The sequence below is a fragment of the Podarcis gaigeae genome (assembly GCF_964106915.1).
Source record: "Podarcis gaigeae genome assembly, chromosome: 13".
Lineage (NCBI taxonomy): Eukaryota > Metazoa > Chordata > Lepidosauria > Squamata > Lacertidae > Podarcis > Podarcis gaigeae.
The window spans coordinates 35,203,565-35,230,741 of NC_139689.1; the positions used below are offsets into that span (position 1 = coordinate 35,203,565).

General features: G+C 45.6%; 1 protein-coding gene and 1 long non-coding RNA gene across 3 annotated transcripts in view; both read right to left on the bottom strand.

Annotated features, from left to right (window-relative positions):
- LOC310830330 overlaps positions 1 to 27,177 on the bottom strand; it is a 371,459-nt gene that overhangs the window by 83,053 nt on the left and 261,229 nt on the right. The gene's annotated exons all lie outside the window — the stretch shown is intronic.
- On the bottom strand, positions 2,882 to 14,734 carry PHB1 (prohibitin 1). 2 transcript variants are annotated; one of them, XM_083709873.1, is made up of 7 exons: positions 14,655 to 14,734; positions 13,529 to 13,662; positions 11,182 to 11,343; positions 9,093 to 9,235; positions 7,771 to 7,887; positions 5,261 to 5,356; positions 2,882 to 3,906 (listed from the first exon to the last, which is right to left on the bottom strand). In XM_083709873.1, the coding sequence occupies exons 2-7, from the start codon at positions 13,614 to 13,616 to the stop codon at positions 3,694 to 3,696; spliced, it is 819 nt and encodes a 272-aa protein (XP_083565999.1). In that variant the 5' UTR covers positions 13,617 to 13,662; positions 14,655 to 14,734; the 3' UTR covers positions 2,882 to 3,693. The 2 variants fall into 2 exon arrangements, with proteins under 2 accessions (XP_083565999.1, XP_083566000.1); XM_083709874.1 differs by having other exon boundaries at positions 14,468 to 14,664.

Consider the following 27,177-nt stretch of genomic DNA (forward strand, 5'->3'; position numbering starts at 1 on the left):
ATAACAAAGATATTTGTATATACTTGTTTTTATATTTAAGCAGGGTTTTATATAATCATTATCATCGCCAGCTTCATCTTTTTAGTGAACAAACTTCAATGACTAATAACACAAATATAAAAAAGACAAATGGGTCAGGGCAGGCTGTGGGAAAAGGGGTTGTGCTTTCCCTTCCCGAGCATTGATGGATGTATTCATAGTCAGTATGGTGTCATGGTTAGTGTGTCAGATTAGGATTTAAGAGATTGGTGTACAAATCCCCTTTCATTTATGAAGCTCTTTGGGTAACTTTGAGCCAATCACCACGGACTGAATTATCTCACAGGGCTTTTTTTCAGCCAGAACTTGCCAGAACTCAGTTCCGGCACCTTCCAGGTGGATGCTGTTGCCATTATAAGAGAGTTCTGGCACCTTTTTTTCTAGAAAAATAGAACTGGTTGTTAGGAGAGGGGAAAACCACATATACCACCTTGAGCTCCTTGGAGGAAAAGTGGAATATAAACAATACAGCAAAAATATTTTGGAAATGTTTACCTCTCATATAATCCCTTTTGCTCTCTCATGGCCCCCATATTGGTATTGAATACTGTCAACAATAATTAAGTACTATCTTTTTGTATTCTTACTTGGGATACCTGCCACAAACCCTGGAGAGCCAGTGCTATACAGAGTAGATCGGGGTAGCCCTGGGGATTTTGTTGAAAGATGACTCCCATCTTCCCTGACCATAGGCCAGTGGTGTCCAAACTTTTTTCAGAGGTCCAGATTTGATGAAGTGAAGGGCCGTGGGGGCTGACCAAAGGACCAACCAAAGTTTTTGACCTTTTTAAAGGATTGAAGTTGTTGCGCTGTTTCTATGATTTTACCCCAAAGTTGTTGGGCTTTTCTTAGGATTGAAATTGCTGAGCTTTTTAAAGGTTTTTTAGGGGTGGAGTTGTTGAGCTTCTTTGAGCTTCTTTTAGGATTGAAGCTGTTGAGGTTTTTTTTAGGATTTTACCCCAGGAAATAAACTGCCACAGGGGCTGGATTAAACCGACCAGCGGGCCGGATTAGGCCCCCGAAGCGGACTTTGGACATGCCTGCCATAAGCAATTCTGGATGGGACTGGCGGGAGTTGTAATCCAATACCCCTGGAGAGCACCATGTTGGCTATGCCTGGACAACCCTGGACTAGATGGTAAAAGAATATCTGACCTGGTATACGACTGCTTTCTGTGTTCCCCAGAGAGCAGATCATGGTGAGGTTGGCACGCAGACGTTCTCCACCCGCTGCATCCAAAAGCACATTCCAAACTGCCTCGCAGCTTCTACATTTGCAGGTGAAGAAACACACTCACACCACCTGCGCATTGGCATGAGAGTGGGATCGTTGCTTCTTGGAAGACAAGTATATGCGGCAACGTACGGCAAGAACTGAAGCTTGGAGCGTCTGCCAAGTGAAACCGCAGGGAGGATATGGAAGGGAGATTATCTGTTGGGATTGCAGCCAGGATGCCTGGGGAGAAAAATGCCATGAGAAATATTCCGAGCGCTAGGAAGCATCTATGTGGAAAGCAGATTAGGCATCTTCAGCCTCCAGTGCCAACAGGGAAATCACGGTCCCGATTAAGATCTGCAGCTGAGGGGCAGGCGTGTCGCTCTGTGTGTTGGCAAATGGCTGCAGTATGCGAACAGGTGTGGGTTTGTTATGCAGTTTCCCTTTCTTTCTCTGCCCAGGTGACATGTCCTTTCATGTGAAAATTGAGATCAAAGGTGGGGGCACTGTAGGCAGCCAAAAACAACCTTGTGAAAACAAGCACTGCAAAATTGACCATGCAACACTTTGAACATACGTTTCAATTTACAAGGCAGATTTGAGGGGGGCCTTGGGCAAAATGTGTTTTGGTGAGTCATCTCTTCCGTCAGTGAGCCTTGGCTGCGGTGGCAAAGCAGGGCTGGACAGCTAACTCTAGCCATCACATTAATTTCCCATAATGCCCCAGAGCAATGCTAGGCCCAGGGCATTGTGGGGAATTTAAAGAGTGGTTAGATCCAGCTGCTACGTGCTGCTCTGAGTGCCAGCCCAGAATGTAACATTGGCCTGTGGCAGGAATCATCTGTTGACTCTGCCAGTGAACGGCACCTAGCTTCAATTACCTTACTGCCCTTGTTCTTAATACTATACAAGCTTCTCAATTTATTGCCTAGCTATGTCTCATAAAACATTGGGCAGGACATCTTTTTCTTCCAGTGGTCTTAACATATGCATCCAATGTTAGTTCTCCTCAGAGTAGACTCACTGAAATGAAGAGGACTAACATAGGCCCAAATATTTCAAGGGGTTTACTCTGAGAACGTAGTTGGATATAATTTAAAGAAACCTGCTTCTGTGGAAATATGAGGCCCATGAATGAAACACATTTGGAAACTAAGCATTAATTTGATAGGCATCTTTCCCAGAATCTGATTCGCTATGTCCCAGGCATGTGTCAATCACACAATTCAAATGCAGGTCCTGCCCTTTAACATTCAAATGAACACTAAATTCAGTAACCGGGCAGCAGCGGGGTGGGGTGGGTAATCCTGTTTTTTTGCTCACCTTTGCAGAACCAGCTGTAAGATTTTAGAGGCTTTCCTGGGACTACTTAAGTGCAAGACAGTCAACACGGCACCTTCCAAATGTTGTTGGACTACAACTGCCACCATCCCCAATCACTGACCATCCTGGCTGAGGGTTAATGGGAGTTGTAGTCCCAATCTGCCATCCACACACAACATTTTTTCACTAGATTTTCCTCCCCACCTCTGATGGAAATGCAAATTGTGAAAAGCAAACAGAACCATAAATTTTGGTAACACTGTCAACATGCTAAATACAAACCACACAGTTAAAGAAGGGGCATTTTATTTGTTCATTTATTGAAGGTTGGTTAATACAATTTCATATTTTGCAGTTTCACTGTTAAAGCGAACATCTTTCAATTAAAAGAGCCCCAATAACACACTCATGAATGCAGCCTATCAGTGGAATAAGAACCCCTCTTACAGTTGGGCCTTGAGACATGTGGAATAGATGCTTGCTGCCTAAAAGGTCAGCCTTTTTCTGCACAAGGTCAGATACAAGCTACAGAGAAGAGAGAGAGCTGTCCCCAGGAACTGTAATTCCACATATGGGAACATTATAATCTCAGATCTATACAGAACTGAAACTATATCAGGTGTTTTAGATCTGCGCTGTTGCAGTCTGAAGCATTACTGCAGAACCAGACATTAGGGAGAAATAAACCAGGAAGAGGAGCTGATATGCTACCTGTATGACACTAGATCTGGCAGGAAAAAAGGTGGGGCAAGGAAAAAAACACACCTCTTTTCCATAAACAGCAGCAAACCAAAGTTGCCTAGTTCCGATTACACAGACCGCAGGCTGCTATGGCAAGGTCTTACCAAAACAAAAGGCTTTCCCAGTGGACAAAAACAAACACCCCCCACTCCTTTATAGCTTTTATTCCAAGCACTGATCTGCTAAAAATTATATTCTAGAGTGGGAAAGGGAGATTGCCTTAATTAGATCGAGGGATTTTAAATCCATTTGATTTCCTGCTATCTGTCAACCCCCAGATGGGGAAATCTCAGTGATTATATACTTTTGACTCATCTGTTAAGTTTCAAGGGAATAGTAGAAAAATAACATGGGGATGGGGAGAGTCAGGACACTCATTGTGGTAGCTGGAGCAGCACTGACTGTCCTGAGGGCAGGTAGGTGATGTTGCGGGAGCGCGAGAGCTGGTAAGCAATGTCTTCGGCTGCCTCAAGTTTGCGCAGCTCAATGAGGCCGTCGCCCACTGAAGACAGTGACGTGGCGATGAGCTCAGCTGCCTTCGAATCCCCCTCAGCTGAGATTATAGCGGCTTTCTTTTGCTGCTCTGCCTGTGAAGGGGACCGGGTTGGGGGGGGGAGGGATAGAGAGAAGATACGGACAGTGAACTTTGGTCAAAGGCAGTGCTGATAAACAGGTCATGTGCCCCCAATAATAATGAACTCAGGTGGCGCATGCCGACAGAACTGCAACCAAAAACAGGCACCCAAGAAAACCAGAGTAGCAGCAGTTATCTGCAGACTTGCATGCACAGATACACTCAGTGATGGCTCAGCATGCTCAGTAGCCATAGGAGTGTCAGAAAACGAGACCAGGCTCCAATTGCTGACCTAGGCAGCGCCAAGCAAGTCGTCATCTTTCACAGCCCAGCCTATTTTACAGGACAGTCAATGAGATAAATGAAAAGGGCCAGTTTAAAGGTAAAGGGGACCCCCGACTATTAGGTCCAGTCGTGGCTGACTCTGGGGTTGCGGCGCTCATCTCGCTTTATTGGTCGAGGGAGCCGGCGAACAGCTTCCGGGTCATGTGGCCAGCATGACTAAGCCGCTTCTGGCGAACCAGAGCAGCGCATGGAAACGCCATTTACCTTCCCACCAGAGTGGTACCTATTTATCTACTTGCACTTTGACGTGCTTTCGAAGTGCTAGGTTGGCAGGAGCAGGGACTGAGCAACGGGAGCTCACCCTGTCACGGGGATTCGAACTGCCAACCTTCTGATTGGCAAGTCCTAGGCTCTGTGGTTTAACCCACAGTGCCACCCGCGTCCCTGTCAATGAGATAAATGAAAAGGGCCAGTTTAGGTGGCTTCAAAAAACGAGTTAAGACAAATTCATGGAGTCTTCCAAGGCTTCAATCCAAGCTCAATTGAGTTCAGTAGGACTTAGTTTTGAGTAAACATTCTTAGGATCACACTGTAAGTCTGTTACAGTGGCTATGGGTCATGGCAGGTACAAGCAACCTCCAGATTTCAAGAAGCAGTTCCACTCGCTAAGGAGCAAAAGAAGGATATGGCGGCTGCTTTCTTCTCCTGCTTGTAGGTTTTCCAGAGAACATCTGGCTGGTACTGCAGAAAATGGTCTGATCCCAGAGGATTCTGATGTCTCTTATGCAGGGTGGGCAACCTGTGGCCCTCCAAATCCTTTTTCACTCCCAACTCTCATCAGCTCCAGACAATGGCCAGGCTTGATGGCAATTGTAGTCCAACAACATCTGGAGGGCCACGGATTCCCCAAAGCTGCTCTAAAGCATTTGCAACACAGGAAACAGTGCATTGGAAGGGATGGGTTCTGCAGAACATGAAGTAAGTGGAACATTGAATGAGGTGAAAAAACCCCACCTCGGTTGTTGCATTGGCAAGAAACAACGACAGATGTTGAGACCAGCTGGCAAGCTCAACGTCCTCACCTTTTCCACGATGAATCTGGCTCGCTCTGCTTCTTGCTGTGCGACTTGCTTCATTTCTACTGCCTCCGTGAACTCCTTTCCGAATGTCAGATGTGTCTAAGAGGGAAGAATAAACGCACGTGCTCAAAAAAACATTTCTTTATTGTCTTACTTCCAGATTCCCAGGGCAGGAGATGTACAAGAGGACAGAGGCTTAATTGAAACATAATATAACACAAAGTAATTACAAAGACGGCCAAGGGATTATAGAAATTAAAAATGACTGGGTAAATAAAAATATGCCTTAACCCGGTGCTGAAAAGATGGTAAAGTAGGCACCAAATCTGGAGAAACATGATCAGTCCCAAAAGGAGGTAAGGTCCACAGCTTATATGCAGGTTTCATTTAAGCACCACTGGCTTAACATGTGTACTGCATTGGCTGCTGGTTTTTTTAATTGATTAGGTTAGCAACATCTACAGACTTGGTACTTTACAAACAGGTTTGACAGGTCTCTGCTGCCCAAAGGACTTACAGTCTAGAAAAGAATGAAAAAAACACAGAGGCAAACAACATAGGGAAAACAACAGAGGACGGTGGGGTGATGAAGGGGGTAGGGAAGTAAATTAGGGGAAGAAAATGTGATTATTTCAGTTCTATGCACTTTCAGTTAGCTATATTAGGGTACTGGGATTAGGAGGCTGTTCCAAAGTAGGAATGGGCAATCTAGGTATTGCTGGACCCATCAACCTCATCAACCTCATCAGCCTTATCAATGACTGCGATGCAAAGCCAAAACTCAAAATTCAGTTCAATCAAACATTTTTTCCTGTTGGATTCTGTGTGTGTTTCTCCCTGCTCTACTTGCTATAGGATGTTGCATGTTGTTTAAGCAATCTTGTTAAATTTATAGTATTGAAATACGGGGGTGGGGGTTTGTATTTTGTTATATTTTTGTTTTGCTGTGCTATTATGAAATTTGTTACTTCTTTTTTTTGCTTTGCAAAAAACTGAATTTTTTTGCATTTGTTAGAAATGCACACCTGTTTCTTTGTTGTAAGTGGTTTTGAGAATTATATTTTAGTGGGAAAGTGGCATACAAATAAAATAAAAATTTATTGAAAAGCTCTTCAGTACATTATTCACAACTTTTCCCTCTTCTCCTTTTCTTGGAATCATAGGACTACCGCATCTCTGTTGTTGGTGGCTGGCTGAGTTCTTGCATTCTTACAGGCAAACAGCACTGCAAAGCCAGAGAAATAGAGTATACCATATTCTAGAACAGAGCTTTCCAAACTTTTCATGTTGGTGGCACACTTTTTAGACATGCATCGTTTAGTGACACAGTAATTCAGCTTTACTAGCAAACAGGAGGTTAAACTAACCCCTTTCCAGCCCCGGGAGGAGCATGGGGTGCGTTCGCGTGACACACCTACACACCGCAGCTGACACACCAACGTGTTGCGACACAGTTTTGAAAGCTCTGTTCTAGAATCTAGACTTCTAAGAACTACTGGTGAAATGTTGGCATTTCTCCACATTGCTGGAAGCAGAGATGGAAAACACACACACACACACACACACATCCTGGCTCTCAATTGTCAAGGTTCCTAAGCATTTGGTGGTAACAGCTTTGGAGTTTTGACAGAGACGCCACCGAGGGGCTTGAGAATTTTGTGTTGCTTTTGTTGGAACCTCGATAGCCTCCCAAACCTCTCACTGCATCCAGCAGAGGGAGCCCCCAAGTTTCCTCACTTCTCCCAGTTGTACTTTGAGCATCCCTTTGATGGGGAACCCGTGACCTGTCAGATAGTTAAGACTCCTACTCCCATCAGCCCCTAGCAGCACTACAAATGGTTGGGTATGATGGGAATTGCAGTCCAACAACATCTGAAGGCTGATAGGCCCACTTTAAGAATCAAAACACAACCTCAGCCTGAATTATGCAAACCGGCTGCAGTAGCTGACCAAATTCGCGATCGAGACCTTACTATTGGTTTGCGGTATTGGAAGGGCTAACCATGGCCTTAAGGTTGGCATGTCCGGCAGGTGAAAAACAAAATCACTAACCTATTTAACTCTAGAGAAAATAAGACACAAACCTAACAGCTTCTGAATAAACACATATTTTTTTCAGCAGTAAATATTCCCCCGATCCAAATCTTCTGCTTGCTCTACCCTGAACGTTTTATCACTGCAGAGAATGGAATTTGAAGGGTCCAGTCCCTAAAGAGTGGGAAACCTGTGATTCTCCAGAACAGGCATAGGCAAACTCGGCCCTCCAGATGTTTTGGGACTACAACTCCCATCATCCCTGACCACTGGTCCTGTTAGCTAGGGATGATGGGAGTTGTAGTCCCAAAACATCTAGAGGGCCGAGTTTGCCTATGCCTGCTCCAGAAATTGCTGGAGTACAACCAGGGACTACTGGCCATGCTGGCTCGGGATGATAGGAGCTGGAATTCAGCAAGGTCTAGAGGGCCACAAGCTTCGTTTCCCTGCTGTAAACCAAACTAGAAGGTAGCTCTTACCAAGGAAACGTCATCTAGGATGAGGCCAAAAGTTGCTGCTCTTTCCGTGAGGTCTTCGCTCACTTGCCTGGAAACGAGTTCTCTCTGCGTGATCAACTCGCCAGCATCAAAGCGAGCCTAAAAAGGAGACAAGCAATGATAAATGCGGACCTAAACCAAAGAGCTTTTGTTAAGCTGCGAGCCCTTGTTAAAACATAACCCCAAGGAGCCTGCAAGGGACGCTGCAGGATGTGGATTGCCAAGTCAGGATCCTCTGATCCAGGCAAATGCATGAACACACCTTCCCATTACTCTGAGACATTATCCAATACCACTTTAGTTAAGGTTAAAAAAAAAAGTAAAAAAAAAAAAAAGTAAAGGACCCCTGGATGGTTAAGTCCAGACTCTGGTGTTGCAGTGCTCATCTCGCTTTCAGGCCGAGGGGGCCGGTGTTTGTCCACAGACAGCTTTCCGGGTCATGTAGCCAGCATGACTAAACTGCTTCTGGCTCAACGTGACACCCTGAGGGAAGCCAGAGCGCACGGAAACACCGTTTACTTTCCCGCCACGGTGGTACCTATTGATCTACTTGCACTGGCATGCTTTCGAACTGCTAGGTTGGCAGGAGCTGGGACAGCGCAATGGGAGCTCACTCTGCCACAGGGATTTGAATCACTGACCTTCCGATAGGCAAGCCCAAGAGACTCAGCGGTTTAGACCGCAGCGCCACCCGCATCCCTTTACCACTTTAGCACTGAGCTAGACATGACACTGTTTATGCTATTGAAAATTATTAAAAAGAAAAGCAGTGGGAAGAGGTGATCTAGATCAGAACTGCAGCAGTGGCACAGGGTAAAAGCCCCTCTGCCCACATCAGGGTCTGGATCAGGCCAGCCACACCTACCATTTATTATTTTAATTATTATTATTAGAATTTATATACCGCCCTATACCCGGGCAGTTTAACCCTCTCACATCTAGCTTGGCCCTTGGTTAGTATTCAAAAGGATCAATCCTGATAGAAAACTCTGTGACCCAAGGTGTGCTGCTGGTCTCCATGTACCCCTTAAGATCTCTCCTTTGGCTTTGTACTACAACTGCTCCCCTTTCCTTCCTTCAGAGGATGAGAAAAGAGGAACGCAAGGCCCAAAGATAGGGGAGGGGCAGCTGAAGCCCTCCAGCTGTTGTGGGACTCCAATTCCCAGAAGCCCCTGCCAGCATAATCAACAGTCAAGGATGATGGAAGCTGCAGTCCAAGGTTCCCCACCCCTGCCATTTAGGGCTCCAGTATTCATGGCTTCCAATGAAAAGAGGAATATCACCAGCTGTTCCTTGGCCCTTACCACCACAGATTTGAGGATCTCAGTTGTGATGGAAGGCAGCACCCGCTCATCGTAATCCTCGCCGATCGTGGTGAAAATCCGGGGAAGCTGCATGGTCACCGGCCTGAACAAGATCCTTAGTGTGATGTTCACATTCTGTAGATCTACCGGGGGAGGGGGCGGGGAGAGGGTCAGAGCAGGAACAAGTCTCAGCAAGTGCTAAAGGTCAAAATGTTAAGTTGGATTGGCGGCGGCGACACAAATTCCACCACTACTACTTTAGGGGTTTGCAGGTGGGACCCGCAACAAAACGTTGCTGACATCGAGGATTCCAAACTCCGTCCCCCACTCCCAGTTCTCCGTTCCTGCCCCCTCCCAAAAGCAACAGCTAGTCAGAGTCCAATATCCTGCTCAGAACGCTCACTACTCAGTGAGCTCTTGGGAAGAGAGGATTCTAAAGGTTTTATGTACTTCTGCAAACCTTGGGGCTCCCCACAAACTTGCTAATGCCACCCCCACTTTGGATACATAAGCAGCGGCACTGAGATGGCTATGACTGTTGTCGTCGGCATCCGTCCGTCTTGAGAGATAATGGAGCACGCCTCTGGTGGGTAAAGTCGAACAGCTGTGTCAGCAGCACCAAAGTGAGCTCCCTGGTGTACAAGCCAGGGCATTGCGTACAGAGTTCCTGGGCTGCCCAGACGCCTCGCTGATGTGGTCCAAAGGAGAACAATATGTTTGGCACCAGCTTGGCTGCAGTTGCTGCTGGAAGGAGCAGTACAAGGTGCCATTCAACCATCTTAGGGACTCCAAATTTGTATAGGGTTTACTCCTTAGGCTTTCCTTCTCTTGAAGATGTCCCTCAAAGGCAGCGGTGGTTTAAGATCAAAGTTTTCCTTTTCCTAGATGGGCTGCCCACCCAGGTTGATATGCCCCATCTGTCCCTCACTTCCTTCTTCAGCATGTGCAGAAACTGCCTTCTTGATTGTTGGATCCACTACAGTGGTACCTCAGGTTACATACGCTTCAGGTTACAGACTCCGCTCACCCAGAAATAGTACCTCGGGTTAAGAACTTTGCTTCAGGATGAGAACAGAAATTGTGCTTCGCCGGCGCGGCAACAGCAGGAGGCCCCATTAGCTAAAGTGGTGCTTCAGGTTAAGAACAGTTTCAGGTTAAGAACAGACCTCCGGAACGAATTAAGTACTTAACCCGAGGTACCACTGTATTGGTTTTGTTCACTCAATCTGCCGAAGCTTGTCTTCGCATGCAGGGGAGGGGCCTAGCTACCCAAGGGTTTGAGACCCACCGACCACCCTCACCTGGTTCAGCTAGCCAGTCAAAGCCATTCTCGGGGTGTGGCTGCTATTGCATGTTGGGATCTTCTAGGAGTCCTGGGTGAGAGCTGGGTGCAAGGTGGGGACCAAAGGTGGACAAACCACCCCAGGAGGAATATGACATGTCCCCTACCAGAGGTATTAGGTAAAGGTAAAGGGACCCCTGAGCATTAGGTCCAGTCGTGACCGACTCTGGGGTTGCGGCGCTCATCTCGCTTTACTGGCCGTGGGAGCCGGCGTACAGCTTCCGGGTCACGTGGCCAGCATGACTAAGCCGCTTCTGGCGAACCAGAGCAGCACACAGAAACACCGTTTACCTTCCCGCCGGAGCGGTACTTATTTATTTACTTGCACTTTGACGTGCTTTTGAACTGCTAGGTTGGCAGAAGCTGGGACTGAGCAACGGGAACTCACCCTGTTGCGGGATTCAAACTGCCAATCTTCCGATCAGCAAGCCCTAGGCTCAGTCGTTTAGACCACAGCACCACCCGCGTCCCACCAGAGGTACCGGTATTACCCCTCCTCTAACACCCCACGTACCCCTTGCTATGACTACATGCAACATTATGAAAAAGGACACATTCAAATGGACGTGCTTCTTTCTCAATTTTAAAGCAGCCTTTATAGCTGCTGCTAAAAAAATGATGCATTTGGGGTCAGAAGCTGGTATGTAGTTAGGGCGGCTCGCCTTTGTGTTTAGTTTCCCGTTACCCAGACCCAACTTCCGATTCCCGAGTCCAGAGGATAAAAAACTGCACCCACCCACTGCTCACCTTTGCTGCCAGTGATTACAGGAACGTTACGTGGGCGTGAGCGGCAGTCGAAGATGATCGGCTTCTGCACCCAGGGAATGAGAAAATGGGTCCCTTCTCCCACCACTATGTCCTGGACGCCTCGGAATCGGTCAAAGATGACAGCCCTGTGGCCTGCGTCAACTAGAGAAGAGAGAAACAGCTCAGCAACATTGCACTCAAAACACAAAGAAGAAATATTGAATAATTATGTGACGATTCCTACGCCCAGATTCTAGGTAAAGCTGGATCATTTACATGTTCTTCCGGACAACTTTTTTTTTTGGGGGGGGGGGGGCTCATGACAAAGGTGAGTGGGGCCAGAGCAAAAGATCAAGAAATGTAAATTTTACATTTGCGCCATCCACACTCCTGAAAAACCATTTTAAAAAACCATTAAGAAAAATCAGTTGAACAGCACATGTTCAAATCCCTGAACACTTACCAATACATCCCCCCTACCCTCCATTTGTCCTACTCCCTTCGTGGACTGGCCTTTCTTTTTCTTCCACCTGACCGCTGCATTCTTAAAGGGACACTGTATTAAAGAATAGAAATGGGCCAGAAGAATGGAAGCCCTTTTCGGATTATTTGAAGAAATTTTACAACATGAAGAATCCGCGAACAGGTTTCGAGTTATGAGCAAAAGAAAGGATTAGAAACTATTGTGCTAGGAGGAATATGAAAAAAAGAGTGTGGATAGGGTGCAGCAAAGGGGGTGAAAAGGAAAACATCATGGAAAACAGGTTGGGAAGGCAAAAATAGAAAAGAAATTTCTTTTTAAAAGATTTTTTTAAAAATTATGTGTAAAATTTCAGAAATTTAATAAAAACACACACACAAACATTACAAATGGACAAACAGGTCCTGCAACAAGTTGTTTTGTGGAGTGCTTCATTTAGAGCAGGGATTTGATTTAAATAAAATCGATGTAAATAACGATTTAAATCACTAGTCTGTAAGACTTGATTTAAATCATATATTTTTTAACAGACTCATTCTTGCTGGTATAATCTTAATATTTACAACCAGATGAAGGTTTCATTTTTGGAATAATAAATTTTCAGAGTAGTCTTTACAGTTATATCAAAAATTACTGACTTGGTTATACTATTAGAAATACATAAGACAGATAATTATGAAATTATTGTGAGGTTTAATAAGTTAACTGTTTATATATGGACAAATTTTCTGCTGTACTTTATTGGAAAGAGAAAAATAATCATTAATAACAATTTAAACAATTTATTTAACTAAAACAATAACAATGTAGCATATGTATCCATGCAACAACCTTAGACTGAGTTTTAGCACACATGAAAAACTTAAAACAGATCCTTATTTCCTGATGAATACCCTTTGGACTATAATGTATCTTAAATAGAAAACTATCTTTAGAAAGATTTTTCCTCCAAAAGCATTATATTTTAAAAATCTGATTTAAATAAATAAAAAAAATCTGATCTTTTTTTAAAAAAAATTAAGTTTTTTTAATCCACCCTGATTTAGAGTTCCACCAGCCATGCCCCCTTCCAAGGTATGTCATTCCATTCACCAAGCCATCAATGTTCTATGCACATTGAGCACGTTCAGTCCCCAAATATATTTTTGTACTTCTGCAGGCCTTGGCGTTTGTCCAAGCCACCCTTCTTGTGTATGGAACGTGCCACTTTGGCAAGATAAGGGCTGGTGCTCAGAGAACGAGTTTGCCCATAAATAGGACTAAATAAGCACATTCCTCCTTCTCCCCACTACAAAATTACAAAACCAGGTGAAGCCAACAGCACTGCCCTAAGTTGGATGAACTCAACAGATACCAAAGTGCAAGTGATCTATAAGAAAGATAGGGAATTAGGCTTGTTGCAGCCAAAGCATTTGGGACTGTCTCCTATAGCACCAGTAGCCCAGCGCTAGCCAACGTGGTGGCTCCTTTCTAGATCTTTCTGGGCTACAACTCCATCAACCCTGGCCATTCCCTCTGTTGGCTGGGGCTGACGGGAGCCAGAATCCAACAATAACTGGAGGGCGCCATTTTAGCTACCATGGCTGTAGACCATATTCAGGAGAAATACTGTATCTGTATATTCACTGCTGTGCCTTGTTTTTATTTTCCGCCTGCAGCACCTATAGAGGTGAGGATCCAGACCCTCGTATTTTCTATAAAAATCACTGCTACATAGCCTGTGGGAAAGGATAGGATCCTGTAGACTCCCATCTTATTCCACAGGAAAATCATGAGAGGGTGTGGTTTGTTTTGGGCTGAAGAATTCCAGATAAACAAAAATAGTCATGCAACAGCTCAGTGTTATGGAAGGAAAGGCCTCCTCACCGTTATAAAGAGCAGAGTTGACGACTCCGCCGGCAACTGCCAGCCCCAGGCCAAGTTTGCCGATTGTCTCAAAGATCTTGGTAGCCATCGGTGTCAGCTCAAATCCGCCTCCTGTGTTGCCGAAAAAGTCACACCTACTTAAACATAAAGGAAAGATGCAGCAGCATTAGACAACTCAGTCAGTGAAACAGCTTCCTAAAAGATACCATTGCAGGGGGTTGGACTTGACCACCAGGGTACCTTCCATCCCTCCAATCCTAGGATTCTAAGCCCCCCAGCTTGCAATGCACTCCAAGGCATCTGGAACACAGTTTGAACAGAAGCTTCCTGTGCTTTTTCTACACTCGTCTCTCACCTCAATCCCATATTTCCCCCTTCTCAGGGACCACTGCCTTTCCCAGCCTTGCATTACCCGCCTCCTTCTCCCCCCACCCTCTCTCACCATCACTATATTCTACCGCTGCTTACTTTTAAATTTTACCAATCATGAGAGCTCTGCTGCTGCAGCACGAGACTCCTTAATCTCAGGGTTGTGGGTTCGAGACCAGCGTTGGGCAAAAGGTTCCTGCACAGCAGGGGTTGGACTGAATAAAGCTCTACAATTCTATGACAGATACTGCACATCCTTTTCCTGCTCAAAATCCCAAAAAGATGGAGGGCAGGGGAATCGCCGCCTTCCACTTAACTTTAGGCAAAAGCATTCCTCTTCTCCCAAGCCTAGGAACAACCAAGGGCCTTTTTAACTGTGTTTGTTTGGGGAGGGTGTGTCTGAATTATTATTATTATTATTAAAATTATTTTCGTGTTTTCTATTGTAAACCGCCCTGTGATCTTCGGGTGAGGGCGGTATAGATATAAAATAATAATAATAATAATAATAATAATAATAATAATAATAATAATAATATTCTCAGCACCTTTCTCCCTTTCCTACTTTACCTCGTTACTTTATGTCACTAATTAACCTCCGCGCTCTGCCAGCTCCGTTTCCCTATCTTCCCCTCCCCTTTCTCTTCCTTTTCTGCAGCCGCTGGCGTGCCAAGCACCGTTTGCCAACCCTCCCGGGGCTCCGGGGCGCGAAGGGCGCAGCAGCCAAGGCCCTTCGCCTCCCTCGCTCGACTCTCACCTCGCAGCGCTGACCTCCGCGTGAATGCCCAGCCGAGCCACCTGGTTCTTGTCGCTCGAGGCATGACGTAAAACCCGCGCGACCGCGGAGCGTCCCGCGATTGGCTCCCGCCTAAAAGGGCGGCGAAGCCTGACGGGATCGGTAGTTCCCCAAGCCACCCGCTGCGCCGTTCGCAGGGCGCTTAACGGCAGGGCCTTCCCTTGGAAGGCGTGAGAACTACAGATCCCGAAGGGCACCGCGGCACCACCGCCTCCTTCTTTCGCCTTTGGGGCAGCGATCGCCTTTGGGGGATCCTGGGAGTTGTTGTCCGCCGTATTTAGTTCTCGTTCCCACCTGTAAGCACCAAGGGCAGGAGGCAGCGGTGCCAGTGCGGGAGGGGAAACAAGCGCCCCCTCTCAAATATGGAGCTTCTTCCCCACCCCACCCATTGCTGGACACGTGTCATTCTCATCATTACGTTATCGATATCGATATCGTAAATATCGATATCGTTACCGACGATATAGATATAGTTATCTCGATATAGTATCTCGATATAGATATCGTTATCAACGATACCATTATCGTTATCGGTACTGACGATACCGGTATAGTTATCGCTGCCTGTACCGTCGATATCGATACAACCGAAGATATATCGATATCGTTACCGTTACCGACGATATCGTTTTTTTCTTGTGAAAAGTGAAAATCGCATTTATCACCCAATTATGTACTTGCTCAACTTCCTGCCCCATTTTCCACTGTCTTTGAAGTTTCTTCCCCTCTGATGCTCATTGCATTCCATTTCTTATACCAACACATCCATACTCTAATTCCTTCTTCTTGCTCATAATTCAAATCCTGCTCGCAAGTACATCAAACTATATAATATTTTCTTAAATAGTCTGAAAAGGACTTCCATTCTTCAGAAAAAACCCACACCCAATTATCATCATGTTGTTGTTTAGTCGTTTAGTTGTGTCCGACTCTTCGTGACCCCCTTCACCTGAAGATCGCAGCATAACAATACAAAAGAAGAACACAAGAACAGAACAGATCTGATAACTACGAAAGATCTGTTGCCTCTGCCCAATGCTGCCTCTACAGCAGCTTTTTGGTGAATAGGAAGACTGCTGGTCTCTCCCCTCCCCTAGCGAGGAAATGGTGGGGGCTGCCCTGTGGGGGCATAGCTGTCAACTTTTCCGTTTTCTTGGAAGGAATCCTATTCAGAATAAGGGAATTTCCCTTAAAAAAAGGGGGAAATTGACAGCTATGTGTGGGGGTCTCCAGGGATCTGCAGCCAGCCGGTGTGGACTTGAACTAGGGTTAACAGATGGGCAACCTACAAACCCAGGCCGATGCAGTCAATGACGTGGAGCCATTGTAGTACTTTTCTGCTATTAGAGGAGAGCAACCAAACACACCCATCTCATTGTCAATCATTAAAGTTACTGGCAGCCTCCTACCATCTCTGAAGTTGCCACCAGTACTGATGTGGGAAAGGGACCTCCCTTCCCTCTGCTTCGCAGAGGCCCCCTATTACAGTGGTACCTCAGGTTAAGAACTTAATTCGTTCTGGAGGTCTGTTCTTAACCTGAAACTGTCCTTAATCTGAAGCACCACTTTAGCTAATGGGGCCTCCTGCTGCCGCCGCGCCACCAGAGCACGATTTCTGTTCTCATCCTAAAGCAAAGCTCTTAACCCGAGGTACTATTTCTGGGTTAGCGGAGTCTGTAACCTGAAGTGTATGTAACCTGAAGTGTATGTAACGCAAGGTACCACTGTACTGCCAAGGAGGTGATGCAATGCAGAATCTTAACTGTAATGCTGTTGTTCCAACAGTAGGTGGCGCTGTTTCCCATAACTTAGTAATAGCGTCTCTTGTATCCATCAGGTTAGAATAACACAACCTGAATTCTTAGCAATATGCTTGGGGTAGCTTTCCAGAACCTGTTGCCCTACAGATTTTTGGGAGCCCAACTCCCACCAGCCCTAGCCAGCCAGCACGGCCAATAGCCAGGGATGATGGCAGTTGTCATCCGAAACATCTGGAGGGCACAAGTTTGGATACGGTCCACGAACACAGAGGTGTTCATGGCAAAAGAAAACGCTCTGACACAGGTGATGTGCTGCAGGTGAAAGGGGCTTCCTTTAAGACAGGCCTGAATCCCAGATTTGGTTTTTAAAGTCAGGGCTCAGCAGCAGTGGAAAATTTCCTGTAGTGATCAAGCAGAAAAGGAACTCTGAGCATGGACAGAATGCCACGGACCTGCCTGTCCAAACAGCCCACAAAGGAAGATGTTGAGCCTCTGACCACATTTCCTTCCCCCTTTGTTCAGCCTGGCATTCTCCTTGGCTGTTTTCCCCGCTGACTGTGGCATCAAACCCCATTAAAGTACTAACTAAGCAGAATCAGAGCAATAGGTCATTACTTCTTCTTTTTAATCTTCCATTAAAATTGTGGGGGAAAGGCACAAAATTGCCTTTCTTTCCTCCAAGACACTGCTGAGCAAGCAACATTTCTAGGAGCAGAGGTATATTATTGAGCAGAGAGAGAGAGAGAGAGAGAGGAAATCTGCTGACAATGCATCTTCGGAGGGCATAATACACTCACCTACCCAGAATAAGAATGATTGATTGGGGGCTATCAATGGCGACCGCCTTTCTTTTCACTGGAGTGCTTAGTTTTTCAAAGCAGAGGTATCTGGGCTCCACATTATTGTTGAACTACAGTGGTGCCTTGGTTCCCAAACACCTTGGTTCCCAAATGCCAAAACCAGGAAGTAAGTGTTCCGGTTTTCGAACGTTTTTCGGGAGTCAAATGTCGTGGTTGTTGGCTATTGTTTCCGGGTGCGCCTGCACCAATCAGAAGCTGCGCCTTGGTTTTCGAACATTTCGGAAGTCAACCGGACTTCTTGGCGCTTCTGTTTTTGCTATTAATTTTGCGTTTTTGTTTTTGAGGCTTTTTCAGTTCATTTGTTTTTGTGACTGTGTGGAACCCAGTTCAGCTACTGATTGATTGCTTGTGTGACTGCGGAAATGGATAAAAGCCCCCCATCCAAACAATGACTATCGTCAGTGCAGGTAAGAAAAATCAATTAATTTTAATTTTTATCATCTTATTTATTTTATAGTATTGCTTTCATTTTATGGATCAATGGTCTCGTTATATAGTAAAATGCATGTTAAATTGCTGTTTTAGGGGTCGTTTTTAAAAGTCTGGAATGGATGAATCCATTTTTCATTACTTTCTATGGGAAAGCACACCTTGGTTTTGGAACGCTTTGGTTTTGGAACGGATTAAGTTTGAGAACCAAGGTTACCACTGTAAAGTTCCTATTGGCCATCCTGGCAGGATTGACAGGTGCTGGAGACCAACCTCATTCATTTATTTACTTCCGAAATAAATAAAAAATACAACTTCTTCCCTCACCCACTGCAGTCTCTTGCTTTTCTAAGCCCGGCTAAACATCTTACAGATCTGACTTTACATTAGCAGGAGTGGGTGGGGATAATCAGAGGAACACAGAATAAAAGAGTCATGTTCTTCCCATCCCTGGTGGCTTGGGGAAGCCTCATGTTTGTGGGGAAGGATGTTCATCACTACATGCAAGAAATATGCAGATTAGCTGGAGCCCTTCTGCTTGGCATATGTTGCCCACCCAAGACATAAGCGAGAGACCTCCTCCGTACCATCTTGGCTACATCTTCTTGCAATTGTTTCTCTCCAGTGGCCACCGGGAGGCGCTGTTGTCCTCACCCATCAGTCTTTGTGGGTGAAAAAAATGACCCAAGTTTTACTGAAGCTCTGGACTTAGCCTGTCGTCCGAGAAGGAAGAAACATAACCTAAGTATCTTTGTTGTTTAGTCGTGTCCGACTCTTCGTGACCCCATGGACCAGAGCACGCCAGGCACTCCTGTCTTCCACTGCCTCCCGCAGTTTGGTCAAACTCATGCTGATAGGTTCGAGAACACTGTCCAACCATCTTGTCCTCTGTCGTCCCCTTCTCCTTGTGCCCTCCATCTTTCCCAACATCAGGGTCTTTTCCAGGGAGTCTTCTCTTCTCATGAGGTGGCCAAAGTATTGGAGCCTCAGCTTCAGGATCTGTCCTTCCAGTGAGCACTCAGGGCTGATTTCCTTCAGAATGGAGAGGTTTGATCTTCGTGCAGTCCACGGGACTCTCAAGAGTCTCCTCCAGCACCAGAATTCAAAAGCATCAATTCTTCGGATCACTGCCTTGCCGTGGCGAAGGGGCTTGAATAACTCAGAGAAGCTATGAGCTATGCCGTGCAGGGCCACCCAAGATGGACAGGTCATAGTGGAGAGTTTTGCCCAAACGTGATCCACCTGGAGCAGGAACCGGCAAGCCACTCCAGTATCCCTGCCAAGAAAACTCCATGGACAAACGCCTAAGTATCTAGTTCAGCGTATATCAAGTCCCTTCCACAGCTCTCCCCCCCCCCCTTCACTCTAGCAAACTCAAGCACTGCTCTGTTGGTCTTGCCTTTGGTTTCATACCCCCAAGCATAGGGTCTTCATTAAGACAAAGGGTTGGTGATTTGCAAGGCAACAGCTTAGATCTTGACATCTATCAGGTATCAGATAAACTTAAGAGGGCCAGAGGGGAGGCAGGAGGAGGCGAAGGGAGTGGGGAGTGGTTCTGGAAAACCAGCTGCTAATGGTGGGTTCTCCTTGCTCAATGGCACACTGGCTGATTTACGAGCTCCGAAATGAATCACTTTTATTGCTGTCCCTTTGTCTTGCTGTCATGCGTTTAACCCAAAACATCAGTCAGGGGCTGCGGAGGGTCTCAGCTTGCGTCAGGCATCTAAGGCTGTGCCCTTCCAGCACAAGCTATCTATTCCTGCAATAAAGTCCGACCCTCCCATAAGCCCCTTCCCTGTCTTTGCAGGCAATAGAATCACAAGGGGCAAATTTAGGTCCACAGCAACTGAATCTAATTTCTCCCTGCCATCATATACGCTATATTAACAAACACACCATATTATTATTATTATTATTATTATTATTATTATTATTATTATTAGAGATTGGATAGCCATCTGTCATGGATGCATTCATTTAGATTCCTTGCATTGCAAGGGGTTGGGCTAGATGACTCTGGGGGTCTCTTCCAGCTTTATGATATTATTATTATTATTATTATTATTATTATTATTATTATTATTATTAGAGATTGGATAGCCATCTGTCATGGATGCATTCATTTAGATTCCTTGCATTGCAAGGGGTTGGGCTAGATGACTCTGGGGGTCTCTTCCAGCTTTATGATATTATTATTATTATTATTATTATTATTATTATTATTATTACCATCAAAATTTCCATGCATGTTGATCAGCTGATGTCACTGGATGATGACATATAGTGGGCAGGATTTAATTCTGCTGGGTGCTACTTTAAAGCCCTAAACAGCCTCAGCCCAGTATACTTGAAGGAGCGTCTCCACCCCCACTATCCAGCTCCGAGGGCCTTCTGACAGTTCCCTCACTGTGAGAAGTGAGGTTGCAGGGAACCAGGCAGAGGGCCTTCTGGGTGGTGGCGCCCGCCCTGTGGAACACCCTCCCATCAGATGTCAAGGAAATAAACAACTCTCTGACTTTTAGAAGACATCTCAAGGCAGCCCTGTTTAGGGAAGTTTTTAATGTCTGATGTTTTATTGTATTTTTAATATTGTGTGCAAAACTGCCCAGAGAGGCTGGGGAAACCCAGTTAGATGGGTGGGGTATTATTATTATTATTATTATTATTATTATTATTATTATTACTACTACTTTGCCAGCATCTTCCCTGTGAGAAACATGCTAGTGAAGCAGACCCACGCCAGGTAAAGGTAAAGGACCCCTGGATGGTTAAGTCCAGTCAAAGACGATTGTGGGGTTGCAGCGCTCATCTCGCTTTTGGGCCGAGGGAGCTGCCGTTTGTCCGCAGGCAGCTTTCCGGGTCATGTGGCCAGCATGACTAAACCACTTCTGGCATAACGAAACACCGTGATGGAAACCAGAGCGCATGGAAATGCCATTTACCTTCCTGCCATAGCAGTACCTATTCATCTACTTGCACTGGTGTGCTTTCGAACTGCTAGGTTGGCAGGAGCTGGGACAGAGGAACGGGAGCTCACTCCATTGCGGGGATTCGAACCGCCGACCTTCTGATCGGCAAGCCCAAGAGGCTCAGTGGTTTAGACCACAGCGCCACCTGCGCAGGATCGAACCCTCTACTCATTAGCTGGCAAGCAAAGCAGACCCCACTCAGGCAAGTTTGACAGATGAATGGCAAGTGGGTCAGTCTGCAGGGTGGGGGGGAGATAAAGAATTGATCCACTGGGCCAAAAAATGTTTCCTGCCCTCGTTGTAAATACATACCTTCGTGAATCCCATAATCTGGCAGAAAGTTCCCCTGCATAAGCCGCATTGACAGGATCAAGGGGTAGGAGCGGCTCCCTTTTGAGAAAAAGTTACAGCATCTTGGACTGTTTAATTGTGTGTGTGTGTGAGGAAATAAGGACATGAAATAAGTGCATTCGGGTAGAACTACCCAGTGCTTTTTTTTCTTAAAAAATTCTTAGGGGTTCTCAGGGAACTGCCATCAGCTCAGAGGCAAGAGATAGAAGGGGAGTTGTGTTACAGGGAGCCTCCGAAGATCGTGCGAAGAAGAAGAGTTTGGATTTGATATCCCGCTTTATCACTCCCCTTCAGGAGTCTCAAAGCGGCTAACATTCTCCTTTCCCTTCCTCCCCCACAACAAACACTCTGTGAGGTGAGTGGGGCTGAGAGACTTCAGAGAAGTGTGACTGGTCCGAGACCAGGGAGAAGAGTCGGTAGAAGAAGATTGGAAGAAATTTAAAGACTATCTACAGAAACACTGTAAAATTAAGGAATGCTAAAAGGATGTTGGAATGAAGTAATGTGGTTTTTGCAGTAATGCTATATAGGGTTAAGGAAGAATGGATTGTTAACAGGTCAGAATGTAAAGTTATAATATATTAAGATAAATTAGTAAGATAAATACAAGAATGGAAAGGATTTGCTGCAATAATCAATTGAACTAGAATACAAAAAAGGGAGGTGTGAGGAGGTCAAGGAAACAAGTAAATGAAAGACAAGCCATGGAAAGATGGATTTCTCTTTAACTGTTTTTACTTTTTCTTTATTTTGTATGTTCTGTTTTTATTTTTCTTTATTTTTGTAATCTTTTGAAACTATAATAAATATTATTATTTTTTTAAAAAAAGAGAAGCGTGACTGGCCCAAGGTCACCCAGCAGCTGCATGTGGAGGAGCAGAGACGCAAACCCGGTTCCCCAGATTACAAGTCTACCGCTCTTAACCACTACACCACACTGGCGAAGCAGCTCTTCAGTGGGGAAGGGATGCATTGATCAGAAGATGCTAGAGAGAGCCGCAGCACTGAGCCTGAGCAAAGGGGGGGGGGAGGCAAGTCCCCCTTGCCAACGCCCTCTCTGCGCAGTCGGTTTGCGCACAGAGAGGGGAGGAGAAGGATGGGGGTCAAAAGACTGTTATGCAAACTTTTACAATAAAAAGTTGCTTGTGTCATTGAAAGCTCTGGTATTGTTTTTTTTCTTTTAGGACCAAAGATGCTAATGTATGAGTCGTTTTTTTTCTAAACTGAAACCTCAGTAAGGTAAAGGGTAAAGGGACCCCTGACCATTAGGTCCGGTTGTGACCGACTCTGGGGTTGCGGTGCTCATCTCGCTTTATTGGCCGAGGGAGCCGGCATACAGCTTCCGGGTCATGTGGCCAGCATGACTAAGCTGCTTCTAGCGAACCAGAGCAGCGCATGGAAACGCCGTTTACCTTCCCGCTGGAGCGCTATCTATTTATCTACTTGCACTTTGACATGCTTTCGAACTGCTAGGTTGGCAGGAGCAGGGACTGAGCAATGGGAGCTCACCCTGTCGCAGGGATTCAAACCGCCGACCTTCTGATCGGCAAGTCCTAGGCTCTGTGGTTTAACCCACAGCACCAACTGTGTCCCGAAACCTCAGTATTCAGGTTAGACTGCCGTGTTGGCACTTTGTGATAAATAAGTGGGTTGCAGTTTGGGCACTCGGTCTCTAAAAGGTTCACCATCACTGGGCTAGATGATCCTCACGGTTGCTTCCAACGCTATGATTCTATGATTCTCCTTTTCTAACCTTTCTACACCTTCCCCCTTCTTTTCTTCTCTCTTTCTCCAATTATTTAAAATGCATGCTGTATCTTGCTTTTATGGGCTTTATATGACTATTACTCTCTGATGGCGTGTTGCCATCTTTGCCTTTTTACGATGTATTAATCTTCCAGCACACACATCGGGAAGAATGCTGAATAGATGGGTTATCTGGAAGTGGCCTTGCCTCTCTGTAAAGAAAGGAATGTGTCTGGCGGTGGCACAAAATTAGGTGGGCATCCTATTTCAAAAGGAGAAACAGAATGGCGTAATGTTTAGAGCAGGGACGCGGGTGGCGCTGTGGGTTAAACCACAGAGCCTAGGACTTCCCGATCAGAAGGTCACGGTTCGAATCCCTGTGGTGGGGTGAGCTCCCATTGTCTGGTCCCTGCTTCTGCCAACCTAGCAGTTCGAAAGCACATAAAAGTGCAAGTAGATAAATAGGTACCACTTTGGCGGGAAGGTAAACGGCGTTTCCGTGCACTGCTCTGGTTCGCCAGAAGCGGCTTAGTCATGCTGGCCACATGACCCGGAAGCTGTACGCCGGCTCCCTCGGCCAATAAAGCGAGATGAGCGCCGCAACCCCAGAGTTGGTCACGACTGAACCTAATGGTCAGGCGTCCCTTTACCTTTACTAGTCAACCTTTTTATACCTTTGTTGTTGTTGTTTAGTCATTTATTCATGTCCGACTCTTTGTGACCCCATGGACCAGAGCACGCCAGGCACTCCTGTCTTCCACTGCCTCCCCCAGTTTGGTCAAACTCATGCTGGTAGCTTCGAGAACACTATCCAACCATCTCATCCTCTGCCGTCCCCTTCTCCTTGCGCCCTCCATCTTTCCCAGCATCAGGGTCTTTTCCAGGGAGTCTTCTCTTCTCATGAGGTGGCCAAAGTATTGGAGCCTCAGCTTCAGGATCTGTCCTTCCAGTGAGCACTCAGGGCTGATTTCCTTCAGAATGGAGAGGTTTGGTCTTCTTGCAGTCCATGGGACTCTCTAGAGTCCCCTCCAACACCATAATTCAAAAGCATACCTACTGCCCACTCGTGCGTACTTCTTGATGGTCAAATTTCCTTACCTGCCAACAGTGCTCGATGAAAGGAGGATTCAGCTTTCGCCGTAGAACCCCCTACCGCCCACCTAGAATCTTGAAATGCCCACTAGTGGTTGGAGGGGCCAGGTTGGCAATCCCTGGGTTAGAGTGATGGACTGGGAAGAAGACATGTGTTCATTCCCCCCCCCCCATAATAATTTTTATTAATTTTCCAACACAAATAAACAATCAGAATTTCCACAAATTTAACTCTATTTGGACTTCCTTCAGCTTCTCTGACAATCATCCATATTTGCCTCCCAGTTACGCATTTCTTCTGTTTATATTGCCATTAACCTTCCCTCCCACTTCTATTTCTGTTCAGACAATATATCTCAACTCTCACAGTGCTTCTTGGAACCCCGCTAGCGTTGTTTGCACATCACACATTCTTTTCAGATATTCAACAAATTTCCCCCAGTCCTCGATGAACTTTTGGTCTCGAAGATATCTGATTTAGTCTGGGAGTTAGTCTGCCCAGTTCTGCATAGTCTGTCAGCTTCAGTCTCCATTCTTCTACCGTCGGTATTTCCTCTTGTTTCCAATTCTGGGCCAATAGGATTCTTGCTGCTGTAACTGCATATTGGAAAAGTTTAAAGTCCTTTCTTCTTGTTTCCTTTCCTGTAATCCCTAAAAGAAATATCTCTGGTTTCTTTGCAAATGTACATTTTAACATCTTTTTCATTTCATTGTATATCATCTCCCAAAAGGGAAGAAGACATGTGTTCAAATCCCCACTTGGTCATAAAGCCTCGGGCCAATCACTTTCTCTGAGCCATGTTGTGAGGAGAAAATGGGGTTTGTGAGAGAGAATCACACACGGCACTTGGCGCTCCTTGGAGGAAAGCTGAAATATACATGTAAATATGAGAATGTAATGATAACTATTACTGCTCTTTGGTTCAGAGGAAAGTGAAATATCAACAGCAATAATATTGAGGTGAATGTTGCCGTGAATAAGCCACGCCTTACTGTTTTGTAACTTCCATCAAGATCTCCGGAAAGAATTAACTAATCCATCAATCACTTTGTATTCTGGAAGATCACCTGAATATTATGTCTCTCCTTCTCTGATACAGATAAGAGCAGAGTCACAGATACCATAGCTAAACTCCTGTTTCGAGCAATTAAGATACAAGTAAAAACGGCACCCAAACACATGCAATTAAGTGATCTTATCTGTTAATAGAGATCTCTGATCATTCTGCACCCTAGTTTTGCATGTTAACTTGAGCTGTAAGTTTTATTGTGAGGTCTCCTGACAGGATCAGTAGATTGACTGACTGATGGCACAAAGGGAACAAGTGGTTGCCAAGGTCCTTAAAATTTTAATTTTGCTGCAAAGTTTGGCATGAATGTTAGATTTTATCAACGCTAGCCAATCTTCTGAGAATAAATTCTTCTTAACTCCCACACCCACAGCTGCACAGCTGCAATTCTTTGCAAACTTACCTGAGAATAAGATCCCCTGAATACAAATGGGACTTAATTCCAGGTAAACATTGGACTGGGCTGTTTATATTAGTTTCCTGCATGATACCTTACTGAGTTCTACAAACCAAACCTCAAATGCTGTGGAATTCAATTGTATATATAATTCAGCCAATTATATATATAGGAAACCCATGCAATGCCTACCATTTTCCCCATTCCAAAAGTAGGAGATGCAAAACGACCTAGCCAAGCCAGATGGGTGGAGTATAAATAATAAAATTATTATTATTATTATTATTATTATTATTATTATTATTATTAGCCATTGGCAATGGAAGAGAACTGTCATCCCTCCTTGCCCTGAAGTGTGAACAGAGATGGGGGGTTTAGAAGGTTGCCAGGGCAACTGGGTGTGAGGTAACAGGAAAAGAGAGGGGTTTTTTTTAGTAAGGTGTTCTGGGAAGAAGAAGAAGAAGAAGGAGGAGGAGGAGGAGGAGGAGGAGGAGGAGGAGGAGGAGGAAGAAAAAGAGAGAACGGGACCCATCTTGGGCAGGTTGGCTGAAGGCTGGCTGCACTGCTGTGGGTGACAAGTCCCTCTTGAAATGACCATGTTGTAAGATCTGGACTCCCTCCACGCAGACTGAAGGTGTAAATAGTGGATGAACCATATTTCTTAAAGCTATGGCAGTCTCTGCTGTGTCTCAATTTCCCAAAGGAGCACAGACCCTGGGCGAGTGCCTGGAATTCTCTGGGATCTTGCAGACAGTGGCGGATGGAGCATGATTGTGGCAACAATATGCTTCGTTTTTAATCCTGGAACTGTTTATACCACAAATGTTCCAGGATTTGCTTGTTTGGTCCTACTTTTGCTGTGCTAGAGTGGAAGAGTAACATGGTGGGGGGGGGGGGACTAATAAGGCAGAACGAGGAGCGGACAGCCCACTATAAACCCACGACTAATGCACTATTATGGAATCAATGACATGTTGCAGAACACACCCTGCGAAAATCTGCAGGGGCTTCAGAGATATGCCAAAGTTATCAATGTCCCAAGACCCCTTTGCTTGAATCTGGTTCTGATAAGCACCTCCCTGACCAGCCATATGACCGATGAGATGTATGACCTGTTGTTGTTTTCTGACATTGCAGGGAAGTGTTTTCAGTGGGGAGGAGGCATAAATAGCAGCCTCTTATTTACAAACAGCGAGAGAGGCGGTGGGTGGCCTCGAAAGCAGCTGGAACAAATGTGTGTGTGTACCTTATCTAGACAAAGCTGCTCAGATGTAGAGGATCTCCAACTGCTGAAATGAAAAATCAAGAATTGACCTCCTGGTTCCACTCGGTGTGAAACTCCCTGTGCACCAAGGACAAGTTCACAGCTGATCTTCACTTCTGGCACCAAGCATGTTCCTGTTTTGTTAAAAGGGGGGGGGATTAAATGAAAAGGGGAGAGGGGGAAAACAGCCTGCACACCCAAGTCCCTCACTGCACTGGAGACCAGCTGTATGGACCAGATGTATGGCAGCATGGTTGGAATTGAGTTTTGCATTTCTGGCAAATCCTTTCCCCGCATTCACAAAAGATCTTTTATGTCTTGACAGCTCTGGGAAGCAGAAACTTTAGAGGATAAAGGAAGAGAGGGGGAAGGTGTTTACAGGTGTGTGGGATTGTTCTAGTGTCTCATCCCCCGGGACAGAGGAAGGGAAGGAGACCTTGACGTCACAGACGGAGGTTCCACAAAAGTTTCTAATAAGCCATTTGCCGGAAGAAGGGGGGGGGGAAGGGAAGCAGTGAGGGGATTGAGGATCCTCTGGGGGCTCGA

Excerpts from the sequence above, each read along its gene's own strand:
- PHB1 (XM_083709873.1), bottom strand. The coding sequence starts at position 13,616 with ATGGCTACCAAGATCTTTGAGACAATCGGCAAACTTGGCCTGGGGCTG. Across the intron at positions 7,888-9,092 it reads AGATCCTCAAATCTGTGGTG|GCTCGCTTTGATGCTGGCGA; the intron begins GTAAGGGCCAAG and ends TCTCCTTTTTAG. Across the intron at positions 3,907-5,260 it reads CCAGATTCATCGTGGAAAAG|GCAGAGCAGCAAAAGAAAGC; the intron begins GTGAGGACGTTG and ends TCCCCTTCACAG.